This window comes from Protopterus annectens, chromosome 6.part1, assembly GCF_019279795.1.
Source record: "Protopterus annectens isolate FY-2018-M chromosome 6.part1, PAN1.0, whole genome shotgun sequence".
In the NCBI taxonomy this organism is placed as follows: Eukaryota; Metazoa; Chordata; order Ceratodontiformes; family Protopteridae; genus Protopterus; species Protopterus annectens.
In genome coordinates this window covers 452,031,353-452,045,572 of record NC_056738.1, presented here as the reverse complement: position 1 = coordinate 452,045,572, position 14,220 = coordinate 452,031,353, and the positions used below count along the sequence as shown (strand labels likewise).

Below are 14,220 nucleotides of genomic sequence, written 5' to 3'. Positions count from 1 at the left end.
CCTGGTTTATATAGTATTGGATAACCATTCACAACTCTTCAATGGTGGAAAGGAGAAGGTTTCTGACTTCACAGAATTTAAGCTTAGCTTGTTAGAAACAGTTGAATTTCCCTGCTGTATTGTTCATCTCCAGATGTTGGTCCTTCAATTGAAAATATTTCCCAGAAGACATCAAAGCTGCAGGACCCAGATGTAGGTAAAAGTAAAAATACAAGTTGAACCAATGTTATGAAATGGCCTTTTACTAAGACAGAATTAGGAAAGTTGGCTGCAGTGGTTTTCAGGCAGAGGATTTTATTATTTTGAAGGACACTATTAAACCCCTGCATTTGTATTATCTGGAGTGAAATGGTCCAGCAATAAAAGTTTAGCAGAGGGTGAAACAATGAATTCCAAGGTCAGTTTTTAGACATTTTGGACAATATTAGGCAGTACATTCACCTTTAAAACTTCACATTAGATGTCAGGTACTACAAGAACTGGAGTCCAGTGACAGTTCTGTGAGGGAAGAGACTTGGATGTTGACACCATGAGTGTTTTCTTCTGATAATTTTACTTCTTATTTAGCTTTTTATATACAACATTCAGTTTTTCCATTTTTGTCCTCTTTTCACTCACTAACTGTCGACCATCAGATATTCTCTTGGTCATTTGGCCCATTTGTTCCCCATCATTGGGGTGAAAATCATCTGAGAAGAGCTGTTATTTAGTCAGCTATCAGGGCCAGTTTGGTGTTTATTTTGTAAGCTTCCATTTACTGTGCATTCACCCAATGAAACACTGGAGAGGGCTACAGTAAAAGTGTCCCTGACTTCCACGAGGGGTATTTCCTGTCAGATAAACCTGACATTCACCTTAAAGTATAAATGATTGTTCCACATCAGGACAGCAACTGCACCACCCAGTGTGCCTCTGAGTGTGTCCGTCCTACCCTACCTCTCAAGGGAGGCAAGCGGGCCACATCCTTTCACTCCTCCCCCTGCCTGTCTGGCTCCTCAGATGCTGGGGCTACTAACTGAATCCTGGGCACTTGGGTCACTGGCACAGCTCTATTTCTGTGCACCGTGCATCCAGGCTGTCCATATGGGGTGGGGACTTGTTATATGAACTATATACTACAGTGTTACTCTATGCCACTAAGAAATGTGGGTATAATTATCTTCCGTTACATAAAAAACAATGCCTTTTCCATGTTTTTGAGTTATTTTGGAACTTCTCCTACAGTGAAGCAATCTTTAAACTAGTGGCATAGAGTGAATCAGTACAGCAAATATCCTAGTGTCTTACTAGGAGCTATAGAAAGTACCTTCTGTACTTAAATCAGCTAGTTAGCTGTAGCTCCATGAAAGAAAGATTGATTTCCTCAGAAAGTTTTATTATACCTAGGTTACTAAAAATGAGTGGGAAGTATTTGTAATTGTAACATTTTGTAGACATCTGCAGTCATTTTATGTAGTGCTATCGACTGTGTCTATAAATCACTGACTCCTGTCTTGGAGTGTTCAGTAGCTGAGAAAAAGATGTATTAAAGGGGAAACAGCTTTTGCAGCTTAAAGAGACTACAGATCTAATGTAGTAAATTTGTAAAAAGCTAAACGGATAGCAACAGAGGCTAACAAATGCCTGGATACAATGAGAAGATAGGGGTAAGGGGCTATGCTTCAGTTCCAAAACCCATGTGTTAACCACGGCCAATTTTCCATTAAGATGTCTGTGATAAAAATGGGGTGGGTGGGGGGGGGGTGATCTTACTCATTAATGGCTTATCTGGTATAAAAAGGGACATAATAATATCTGTAGTCCAAATCAAAACTATAAGGGTTTCTTTCTGAATTTCTTTTGAGCATATTCCTTTACTGTGAGCACTGTTACTATATGAAGACTTTAATCTGGCTTTCAGTGCTTAGGACAGAAAGAGGGTAAAAAGAAATCACATGTGCAGATGTGTATTGCACTGCAGGAGATGCACATATTTTTTGCAGTTTGTATTATATAGAGCGAAATGCATGGGTATCAGGCAAGATTTACTGTTCTCATTATAGTGTTATCAAATGGAGTAATTACCTGTTAGGATGACAAAACCTACTATAAGGCTGTTTTAAGTTGCACAATCTCTCACCTGCCATAATGTGTTCCTGTGTAAACTGTCCTTAACAGATTGTTCTGATAGCAGTATGCCATAGACACTGAATCATATAGTATTAAAATGAGCAGAAATGTTGCATGATCTGGTTGGAGTTGCATATACATTAAGGGGGAAGTTGCAGCTATTGACATTAGGAAGCTATGGGCTACAATTACTAGTAGAGTTGTACGTATGGACTGTCTAAAAAAGAAGGAACGAGTGACTAACAATGATCCGAATTCATTCAAAGACAAGTTAGTGCCCTGTCTAGGGACCTGCTGAAGGATGACAATAAGCACGGAATAAACACTGAAGGATTATAATATTGTTATGGGTTATGAGAGACTTCTTTGAATTTATTTACCAAGATAACAGGTAAGTAATAAAAGAAGAGGCCAAGAGTTTCCTTCAAGACTGAAATTTATGAGTAATTTCAGAAAACAGCAGTATTGGTGTAGATCAGTTACAGAGAAAAATGTACTTCTTAGAGATGAACATCAAAAAGGAGGAATTATTCCAAATTCCAGTGGTATAGTTATAAACAATTTCAAATAAAGATAGGGTCTTATTTGGCCAAACACTTTATCAAATGAGATCAGTGTAAGAATGTCCCTTTCTAGTTTATGCACATTCTGATCTGAGACCTACTCAAGCCATGGAAGGCAGCAGAACTACTGAACAGTTACAGATCGACAGGACATCTCTCAGATGATATTAAGAGTAATACTGGGATATAGGGAACAAGATCGGAAAGGCAAATCCCTCAGTTAATTCATGAAGATCATGGTGAGTTTGTAAAGGGAATGTGCAATGAGGGCCTCCTCAGTGCTGTTCTAAATGTTATGCACATTTTATATTATAAACCATATGCTCTCATGCTGGTAAATGGAGATATCTCAACAACCCTTTTGGACACGCCTGAAGCTCTTCTTGAGATTTAGTATTTGGTAGATGCTAGCTACAGGCATGAGGGTATAAAAGGTACATTTAGGGGAAGAAGTGATTAAATTAAATTTGTCTTCAGAGACTGCTTACTGCAGTCAGTAAATCCAGTGAATTACCAGCCTGTCTTGGTATTGTTGGCAGATGTATTTCAGAGATTGCCAGGGCTATTAATTGATCCATATAAATTAGAGATATTGCCTATCAGTTAAATAGCCCTTGGAGTAAGTAGCATAGGCTGGTTATTTTTAAGGTAAAAAGGTAAATATTCATTTGTAGTGTCTCCTGAAATTGCCAAGACAGGGGAGTTAAACATGCAGCCAGTCTTGAATGAGACTAGGAATAAAAGTAAGGAGTGGGATACGTTTTTTGTCTCATTTCCTGGTAGAATTGCTACTGCAATACGAATGGTCGTATCCAAGTTTCTTTACTTTAATAGGCATCATTCAGCATTACAGTTTTCTAAGGAGATGACACTGTGTCATCTGGTGATTAATAAAGAGGACTGGGAGAATAAACATTCTGTGGTTAAAACCACAGTCACAATTAAACCTCTGAGAACAGAATGTCTGTTTTTCCTGAAAAATATGTGGTAGGGCCATAGCTCTTACATCTAAATTATAAATATTTCTTTACTCAAGGTCTGGTAGAGCCAATCCCTGATGCTGGAGTAAAATTAAGTTAAACAGAATATAGGGAATTTGCATCAACCAAGAGTGTTATCCAAATGGACTGTCTCTCAGGAGTTTCCTTAATTTATTTACTGCACTGTAGACAGAAAATCACCTTGCATCCTAGTAGAGAATATACAGAATAATAAGAAAAAAGAAACTGGTAATCATTCAGTGTAGTTGAAAGAGTGGATAAATCAAGGCATAATGTTGGTAGCAATGTATAATTGGGACACATTTAAATGTTGACATATGCATAATGAAATCTGTTTTTTCCTCTGTGTTGCACTGGCAATGCTTTCAGATGTCCAGCGCAGTATTATCTAATTGAAGGATACTTAGGAAGCTTTGTTTCCTAGTGGGGAAGTATGCAGCCCTATTGGAAGTCACTGGATTATTGTCTCTATTGCAAAGGACATGATAATATTTTCACTGTATCTCATCTATTCCCAATAGCCACAGGGGGGTGCTGGGAGATACAGTAAATTTTAGTAATTCTAAGGAATTATAATTAGGTTTTAGCATGAAAAGTTAAAAAATAAAGACATTACTTCATAATACCTGAGGTAGACTACAGGTTGTATTAATTAAGAGCTGCTACTGGCAGCAATGGTCCCTTAAACTGTGAAAGAAATATATCTGTCTTATCCAGCAAAGTGTTGGATTTGTACTGCCATCTATTGTGAGTCATGCCATGGCAGGCCATATTATAGGGTTAGTAAAAATACCTCTCCAAAACAGTGTACCCAATGACTCCCAACATGTTCTTGTCATGACAAGCAACATTTCATTATGCAAATGCATCTGGTAGAGAAACTGAACTTTTGTAAGTTATTTTTAAGGTTTGTAAGTCAGAATGTGCAAGCCCAGTAGAAAAGGCCAAAAGTAATATGGAACATATTGATAAAAGTTCACATAAAAACTGTGAAAATTTAAACTTATGTTAGTCTTCAAAATGGACTGATTTTATACACATTATTATATAACTTAACCAGTTTTTTATCTGTTCTTCAGTATTTATTGCTTGTGTATTGGCATTATGCCATATTTTCCTTATTGATAGTAAACCATATCCTGTCATAATATATGACCTAATTAGGAAGCTATATTGAAAATATTTGACATTTGTTAAGAAAATATATATTAACCACCCTAAAAAACTTGAAGCAAAAACAGATAAAGTATAAGGTATAATTTAGAGTAAAACTTTCAAGTTAAAAGTGTATCTAAACATGTGCAAACTATAGCACAGAAAATGGTCCTAAATTAAATAAGCTGCACTGGAAAGAGAAACAAGAAAAAACAATTTCATGGGACTAAAACACTCAAAATTACTGGCCAGTGTCATGGTGTAGAGGGATAAAGCCCTAACTATGACCCAGGCAACCTAGGTTTGATTAATGGCTCAGACAGCAGCCCACAGATGTGTTGATGAGCACAGGACAACTAGGTGGGGAAGAGTAACGAGGTAGGCCATAATGTTAGAATTCCCCCACTGATAACCAAGGCACCTGGGATGTCCTTAAGATCCAAGCCAGCCCATGCCTATATCACAGTAAGCCTTGGGGAGAAGAAAGAAGCTGTCAGACCTGGTGATGATCGTAGGACAATTGGGTAGGAATGCAATAGGATGAAGCACGGTGGGTCACAAAACACTCAGAATTATAAACTATTAAAGAAAAAACATCTCCTTACCTCATAAATATAGTCCAGAATTTCTAGAATTGTCAAGACACTGGCACCAATAAACAGTCCCATCTGGCCTCCAATATCACCTAAAAAATATCAAAATATAGCTGAAATATGATTACACATTTTACTGGCAGCACATTGGAGTGCTGAAGATACAGCATAAAAGTATCAAAAGCTTAACTTCTGAAGCTACAAGGATGTGATGCAACATGATCCAGAGACTGGTAAGAAAGATAGTTAATTATTCTACCTATGTGCTTAAATTTATATTACTATAACAAAACTATATTAATATGTAGCCATTTCAAATAGCACTAAATAGTTCTCCATTATATTTTCTGCTAATTTATTTATATCATATATTACTATGTCTAAGGAAGTAACAAAACAGAGCATAACTGCTGACTTCAGTAAAATGAGTAATACGAAAAACAACAACACAGATGCCAGCTAGATGGAATGTACTTTAATAGATAACTCAAGCTAAAATAAACAGATAAAATATAGATAAAAATCATAATAAATAAACAGATGAGCAGTTTCACACCTACACTGGGTGCTTCATCAGATCTATAAAACATTAAAAAATCCAGATAAATATAGTAGAACTAATTAAACCATTCAACCAATCAACATCTCAGACCTCTTGATCCCAAAGCCAGTCTTAAAGGGACATGCTCGTTAAGTCCTTGTTGGCTGCTAATATAAAAATTCATTTGATTTCTAGACATTTTGTTTGGGGCTTAGTGTCACCCCCTCTAGCCATATTATGATATTCCTCAATGGCCATGAATTTAAACCTATGTATGGCACCTTCATTTATTATATGCTTAGCCAATGCATTCCTGCTGTCTCGCCTATTAATACAATATATATGTTCTATTATCATCATCTTCTTTCGACTGTTCCCGTTAGGGGTCACCACAGCGGATCATCTGTTTCCATTTCTTCCTGCCCTCTGCATCTTGCTCTGTCACACCAACCACCTGCATGTCCTCTCTCACCACATCCACAAACCTTATCTTAGGCCTTCCTCTTTTCCTGTTACCTGGTAGCTTCATCCTTAGCATCTTTTTCCTAATATACTCAGCATCCCACCTCAGCACATGTCCAAATCAACGTAATCTTGCCTCTCTGGCTTTGTCTCCAAACCTTCCAACCTGGGCTGACCCTCTAATATACTTATTCCTAATCCTGTCCACCCTCGTCACACCCAGTGCAAATCTTAACATCTTTAACTCTGCCACATCCAGCTCTAACTCCTGCCTTTTTGTAAATGCCATTGTCTCCAACCCATATAACATAGCTGATCTCACTACCCTCTTGTAGACCTTCCCTTTCACTCTTATTGGTACTCATCTGTCACAAATCACTCCTGACACTCTTCTCCACCCAATCCATCCTGCCTATACTCTCTTCTTCACCTCTCTTCCACACTCACCATTACTCTGAACTATTGATCCCAAGTATTTAAACTCATCCACCTTCGCCACCTCTACTACTTGCATCCTCACCATTCCTCTATCCTTCCTCTCATTCACACACATATATATTCTGTCTTAGTCCTGCTGTCCTTCATTCCTCTTCTCTCTAGAGCATATCTCCATCTCTCCAGGTTCCCTACTCTCACTACAGATCACAATGTCATCTGCAAACATCATAGTCCACGGGGACTCCTGTCTGATCTCGTCTGTCAACCTGTCCATCACCACTGCAAATAAGAAAGGGCTCAGAGCTGATCCTTGATTTAATCCCACCTCCACTTTAAATGCATCCGTCACTCCCACCGCAGAGCTCACCGCTGTCACACTACCCTCGTACATATCCTGTGCCACTCTTACATACTTCTCTGACACTCCCAACTTCCTTATACAATACCACAACTCCTCTCTAGGCACCCTGTTATATGCTTTCTCTAAGTCTACAAAAACACAATGAAACTCCTTCCGACCTTCTCTGAACTTCTCCATCAACACTCTCAGAGCAAACACTTTTTGCTCTTTCCTGGCATGAAAACATACTGCTGATCACTAATCATCATGTCCTTTCTTAACCTAGCTTCCACTACTCTTTCCCATAACTTCATGCTGTGACTGATCAGTTTAATCCCTCTATAGTTACTACAGCTCTGCACAGCACCCTTATTCTTAACAATCGGTACCAAAACACTTTTTTGCCATTCCTCAGGCATCCTCTCACTTTCCAAGATTTCATTAAACAATCTGGTTAGAAACTCCACTGCTATTTCACCTAAACACCTCCATGCTTCCACAGGTATGTCATCTGGACCAACAGCCTTTCCATTCTTCATCCTCTTCATAGCTATCCTTACTTCCTCCTTGCTAATCCATTGCACTTCATGATTAACTATCCCCACATCATCCAACCTTCTCTCCCTCTCATTGTCTTCATTCATCAACCCCTCAAAGTACTCTTTCCATCTGCTCAACACATTCTCCTCGCTTGTGAGTATGTTTCCTTCATTATCCTTTATCACCTTTACCTGCTACACATCTTTCCTAGCTCGGTCCCTCTGTCTAGCCAATCGGTACAGGTCCTTTTCTCCCTCCTTAGTGTCCAACCTTTCATACAACTCTTCATACACCTTATCCTTAGCCTTCTCCACCTCTCTCTTTGCCATGCACCTCATCTCCTTATACTCCTGTCTACTTTCTTCATCTCTCTGACAATCCCATTTCTTCTTTGCCAACCTCTTTCTCTGTATATTCTCCTGTACTTCCTCATTCTACCACCATGTCTTCTTGTCGTCCTTCCTCTGTCCAGATGTCATCCCAAGCACCTTTCTAGCAGTCTCCCTTACTAGCTCTGCTGTAGTTATTCAGCTATTTGGTAACTCTTCACTGCCACCCAGTGCCTGTCTTAACTCTTCTCTGAACTCCACCTCACAATTACCCTTTTTCAATTTCCACCATTTGGTCCTTGGTGCTGCCTTTACACTCCTCCTCCTCTTCTTGCTCACCAACGTCATCCTACAAACCACCATCATATGCTGCCTAACTACACTTTCCCCAGTCACCACTTTACAATCTCCAATCTCCTTCAAAATGGCCCTCCTACATAAGATATAATCCACCTGTGTGCATCTTCCTCCACTCTTGTATGTCACCCTATGCTCCTCCCTCTTGTTAAAATACATATTCACCACAGCCATGTCCATCCTTTTCGCAAAATCCACTACCATCTGACCTTCTGCATTCCTTTGCTTAATGCCATACCTACCCATCACTTCCTCATCCCCTCTGTTCCCTTCACCAACATGCCCACTGAAATCTGCTGCAATCACCACTCTCTCACCCTTGGGTACAGTCATCACCACTTCATCGAACTCACTCCAAAAATTTTCTTTCTCATCCATCACACACCCAACTTGTGGAGCACATTCATCATTACACCATCAATTTCCAGCTTCATAAACATCACTCTATCTGACACTCTTTTCACCTCCAAAACACTCTTGGCATACTGTTCCTTCAGGATAACTCTTACGCCATTTCTCCTCCCAGCCACACCATGATAAAAGAATTTGAACCCACCTCCGATACACCTAGCCTTACTCCCCTTCCACCTGGTCTCTTGCACACACAATATACCAGCCTTCCTTCTGTCCATCATATCGGCTAGGTCTCTCCCTATACCAGTCATACTGCCAACATTCAAAGTTCCGGCCCTCACTGCCACAGTCCTAGCCTTTCTCTTCTCTTCCAGCCTTCGGCCATGCCTTCCCCCTATTATATGATCCCTAAAACACCTGCTGGTCTTACCAACACAGTAACAATTACATGTTTTGCAAACAGCCAAATACACTAAATCTTTCATGCCACAGTCCGCATAGAGCTTAAATTCAAACAGTTGTCCACTAAGGGGATGTACAAAACAGCTATCAGTCTTAATATATTTACAAACATTACAAGCTCTACATGGATACATTCCTAGCTTCTTTAGTGTTTCATTCCTACCTTCTTTCCCAGAGCTCAAAGATTTATAATAAAGCATCTTTTTCAAAGATGGACCATTTTTAAAAGTAAAATGGGGCTCCCTGTCAAGTAATTCTCAGAGAGGTTATTCTGACTCTGACATCTTGCAAGCACAGAATGATGTGGTATCATTTAGATGTAACAGAGCAAGACCATATTATAATACAAGAGATGTAGATCTCTTACAGATATCTCAGACAACACTGCACAATGACCAGTTTGGAGCTATGTGTCTCTGTTCCCCAGTAGCTGACACACACTTGGATATTTGATTTTCACACACAAACACATACACACCTGGGAAAGGCTGGCACAGATTTACCAGCTATGCCCCCTCTGCCCAGACTATAAAGTAATTATGCTGCCACCTGTCAGCTACTGTAAGGGTCTTACAAGGGTACCAAATGTTACTGAGTAAAATTCATACTAATACAAATGGTAAAGTTTGACTAATGCAGCAAGGCTTTCTGGAGTGGCCACAGTGTCACTAATATAAGCATAAGTACTCTTAAGATGTTAAAAGTATTATCTAAAAGACCAGCCACAATGAAGGGTATAGAAATATTTAATAATAAATAATAAAATAGAAAACATAAGAATACTGAATATCTAGTTACAATAAACACCATAGTTTCAATCATAGGAGATATAAAAAATAACACATTGGATAGATTCACACAGCTGCAGAAAAGCAATACTTAACTAATCTCACTATATTTTCTTGACTGACTAAAAAATTACTGTTCCTTGGCTACTTACTAAAGCAATGCAAAATGAAGTTTGTTGAGTTGCTTACTACAGCAAGGCAAGATGAAGTGTGAGGTTGTGTGAGATATGAGAACTTTCCTGTCAGTTTCCAAGAGACAAAGTGCTGCTGTGAGAGTTCTGGAATATCTCTCACTAATATCTAAAAAAATCCTTTCAGTGCTGGTTATAGAATGACATCACATCTGGTCACCTGACTCTGGTACAATACACACCCAGAGATTTGCTAAGATCTGTTGCAGTATCTGAAAGCTATAAAAGAATTTCAAAAACTTTCACCCTTCCAGGGTAGCAATTAATTCACCTCTAAGGACAATAAAGTAAGATTCCTAGTCCTACTTTTGAAACTTCAAATTGTAATAAAAAAAAAATAAAATTTTTTTTTTACATTTTTGCAGGGGACAAGCCTCCCTGCACCCCCCACACCCTTTGCTAAATAAATATACCAACTTTGAGATTGCACTACAGTGAGGAAAACTGTACAATTCCCATTCCGTGCTGTACGGTGATCTCCATTCAAAATGTTCAGAGTTTGAAAACTTTGATCATATGGTCTGGACCATATGCAGTTTGATGTTTTGAAACTTCAATCTTGTGAAGGGAATCCATATATATATATATATATATATATATATATATATATATATATATATATATATATATATATATATATATATATATATATATATATATGTATGTGAAAGACATATGGAATAAAGTGAGGCCTAGGATATATTTTAAATTGTATGATCTATTGGCAAAAATGAATGCAACAAATATAATGGGGAGCAACAAAGAGAGAGAGAGAGACTATTACCTTAGAGAGGCCAGTCAGCACTCTTTGATATTTATGTGTACCCAATAGTAAAATAGGTAAAAACCAGTTAGGCATTTGTCATTGAGTGAGGATGCTGTTTTGGTTTCTATGAGTTGTAGGGACTGGATTTTTCAGATGACTGGTCTTGCCCCTCCACCATTTCTACTGCTTATACTGTTATCCAGACAAAAGGCTGTAATTATTGTGAATGTATTTGTAGGGAAAAAATTATCTTTGGTTCAAGTTTCTGATAGGGCTACAAAGTTAGGTTGTTCCATGTTGAGCGAAGCTTCAAATGGTGTCCACTTATTACTGATGACACATGGATTAATGACTCTGATTTTTTGGAATTTATGGCTTGTACTGATTTGTGATGTTACAAATGATTGGCTATTTGTCATAGGTAGTTGTTTATTTATTGGTAGACTAGGGTTTAGCTGAATGTCCAAGAAAAGAATGTGTTTTTGAGCTAGAACTTACTTATTGGTAGATTAGAGTTTTTAAGCGAGTGTTTTTGTATCCGGAATCATTAAAAGTTTAAGAAATTCTTTGCAGGGAGTAGGATAACAATTTGAAGAATGACATTAATAGGTGAATTAGATAAGGATCTGGGTGTAGGAGGTATTGGAATAGTGCCAGAGGCATAAAGTAGTACGCTAAGGTAAGAGAGAAAGAGACATGTATAATGCTTAGCTCAGAAGTGGCATTTTTAGTAGGTGCTGTGGTAAAGGCAGTTGTGCAAGGCAGCAAGACAATATGGAGACAGACCTTTTAGAAGAGGTAGAATGGAGTAAGGTGAGACTGTGTAGTACACTATTATAATGTTACAGCAGGATTGTTGGAGGTATGGTAAGATGAATGGGTTAATTTCTTTTACTATTATATTTTGGGTGAAATTGGTAAGTGTATTAATCTGAGGTATAAGGTGGTTTAAGTACTGGGAAGGTGAAATGGTTAGTTTACTGTAAATTTAATGATATGGGGTGGGTGGAAAAGAGGGTAGGCTAGAGACCAAAGTGAAGTCATGTGCAGCTGAGTGGAGTGGGGCTAAACTCCTGTCTCTGATTCCAAAACCCTATCAGTACATGTGGTTCATGAAGCAGATATCCAGCAGGTTTGTAAAATGTACTTTGTAAGTGAATGAGATTTGAGAGTGTACAGAAGAGAAGCAGGGAGAACAGAGAGAAGAATACAATGATCGACTCCACAGAAAAGGAGAGGGTAGGATATCAAAGTGTACAAAGCATATCGAGAAATGTAGAAAGACCAGAGGTGAGAGATAAATAAGGACACCAACCAGAAAATGTTTTAGAGGACAGGCAAGTAACTAGCTTCTATCCATCACATGCAAACAGTCAAATAAAAGGGGAGTGGGTATCATGATACTTTATGGAAGGTGAATGCAGTCCAAGCACTTAAAGAAAATGTATAAAATGGGGAGTATATTTCTTTTACAAGGAAAATATAAAGCAACACACATGAAGGCTTTATGAAGCTTGGACTTTTGGGTGTAAGAATTAGCTGCCTTCCTGCACTTCCTGTTAAAATAAATTTGAACTAGCTGAGACAAATGATAGAGAGTTCAGTACTTAAGAACTGAAAGGTGCAATATCTGCTATAGGGATGCAGGCTTTACAATTGAATAAGAGCTTTTGATGATAAAAATGAAAACAAATGATTCAATAAATGGAAAAAATGAACTTAGCCACTAAGGTATCACTTCTAGAACTCAAGAAGAGCCAACTCTGGAAAACACCATACAGTGTTAGTAAGAAAGCTCATCTATACCCATGGAAAGACATGCTCTTGCCTCTAATATTATTACCTAAAATGTACATTGCAATGACTGGCTTTTCTGAAGAAAAAAAAAAACAATAAAGAACCTAAAACATGGAGAAGTAAAGAACTCAGTAATGACTTCTGTTGAGCTGCACTCTCACTGTAGATCTGAGCCTCCAGAACATGATTTTTAGTAAGACTGGACACAGGAAGGAGTCTGAAAGGTTCAGCATAGAAATTCATAGTCTGTGGGCAGGGAGTCAACTTTTCATACATTAACATTATATATGTGAATATTTAACACTACTGACAATAAATGTTTTAATATGTCAATCATGTAAAAAAAATTTTCAACAAACATCAATTACATGAGATCATTAATCATGTAATCATGTACTCATGTAATGAATACAAGCGAGGTGATGAGCTACATTCTCAACCAAAGGGAAACATGGCAACCTGTGATAGGTACTGCTGCCTAACTTATTTGGATATTTCTATTTATACCTGCAATGAGATTTTCACTTAATATTTACCTGTTATAACAGTTGTGTAGAGCAGCTGTTGGTAATATTGATATTTTAATTAAGTTAATATAGTTTATACTTCATAAGTGAACTTACAACCCAACATCGATGATGAATCTTCCCTAAAGAGACACTATTAGAAATGTCTATATCCAGTTCTTTAAGAAAAGAGCAATGGAAATTTGATTTTCAGTTTGCTCACTCTAAGAATTATTCATTTCTACATATCTGAATTTGACTAGATCTGGTCAGAGTAAACTCCATCATGATGCCAGGTGTATTCTCATGTGCATAGAAACAGTAAATCTGCTACGTACACTCTTATTTTCTGTAGCATTCTAGTTATATGTACTCCCTTTCTACTGAGAATATTTTTTTTATATTCGTGTTAAGTGATTTAAGGACATAATAAACATACACGTAATAAAAATCAACTCTCATTCTTTACCCTCTTGTCGATTAGTCCAGCACTATGTTGTAGCCCAAAGAAATTCATCACATCTGAAGTTAATTTTTTCTTAATATAAGGATAAAAATTAAGTTAGCTTTGCAATACTTAATCATTTTACATTTATTATCAAACCTGTAAATTTCATGGTAACAAAGAGAAATTTAAAGTTCCATCTGCATTTCTGGAATTCTGCTTAGTGCTTTTGCATCATGTTTGTTTGTTGACGATTAGCCCCCTTGACCCAGCTGGCCTATCATCCATTGTGGGACAGTGTTGCTCATGGGAGGCTGTGATCCAGTCATCAGGGTCTTTCAGCTTGGCCCTATGCTCCACTGCCATGCTTAGAAGCCTGGTGTTCATATCATTCTACAGTGCAGTACCCCAATGACTTGTGCAACCTCCCACCCAAATATGACTGCCATGCACGGATGCACAGGTTGGTAGTCACATACTTCT

General features: G+C 38.0%; 1 protein-coding gene across 1 annotated transcript in view; it reads right to left on the bottom strand.

Annotated features, from left to right (window-relative positions):
* ASIC4 (acid sensing ion channel subunit family member 4) overlaps window positions 1–14,220 on the bottom strand; it is a 406,766-nt gene that overhangs the window by 127,459 nt on the left and 265,087 nt on the right. Inside the window, exon 8 of the mRNA XM_044075400.1 lies at window positions 5,434–5,513. Coding sequence (XP_043931335.1) covers window positions 5,434–5,513 — 80 coding nt within the window. The remainder of the gene's footprint in view (window positions 1–5,433; window positions 5,514–14,220) is intronic.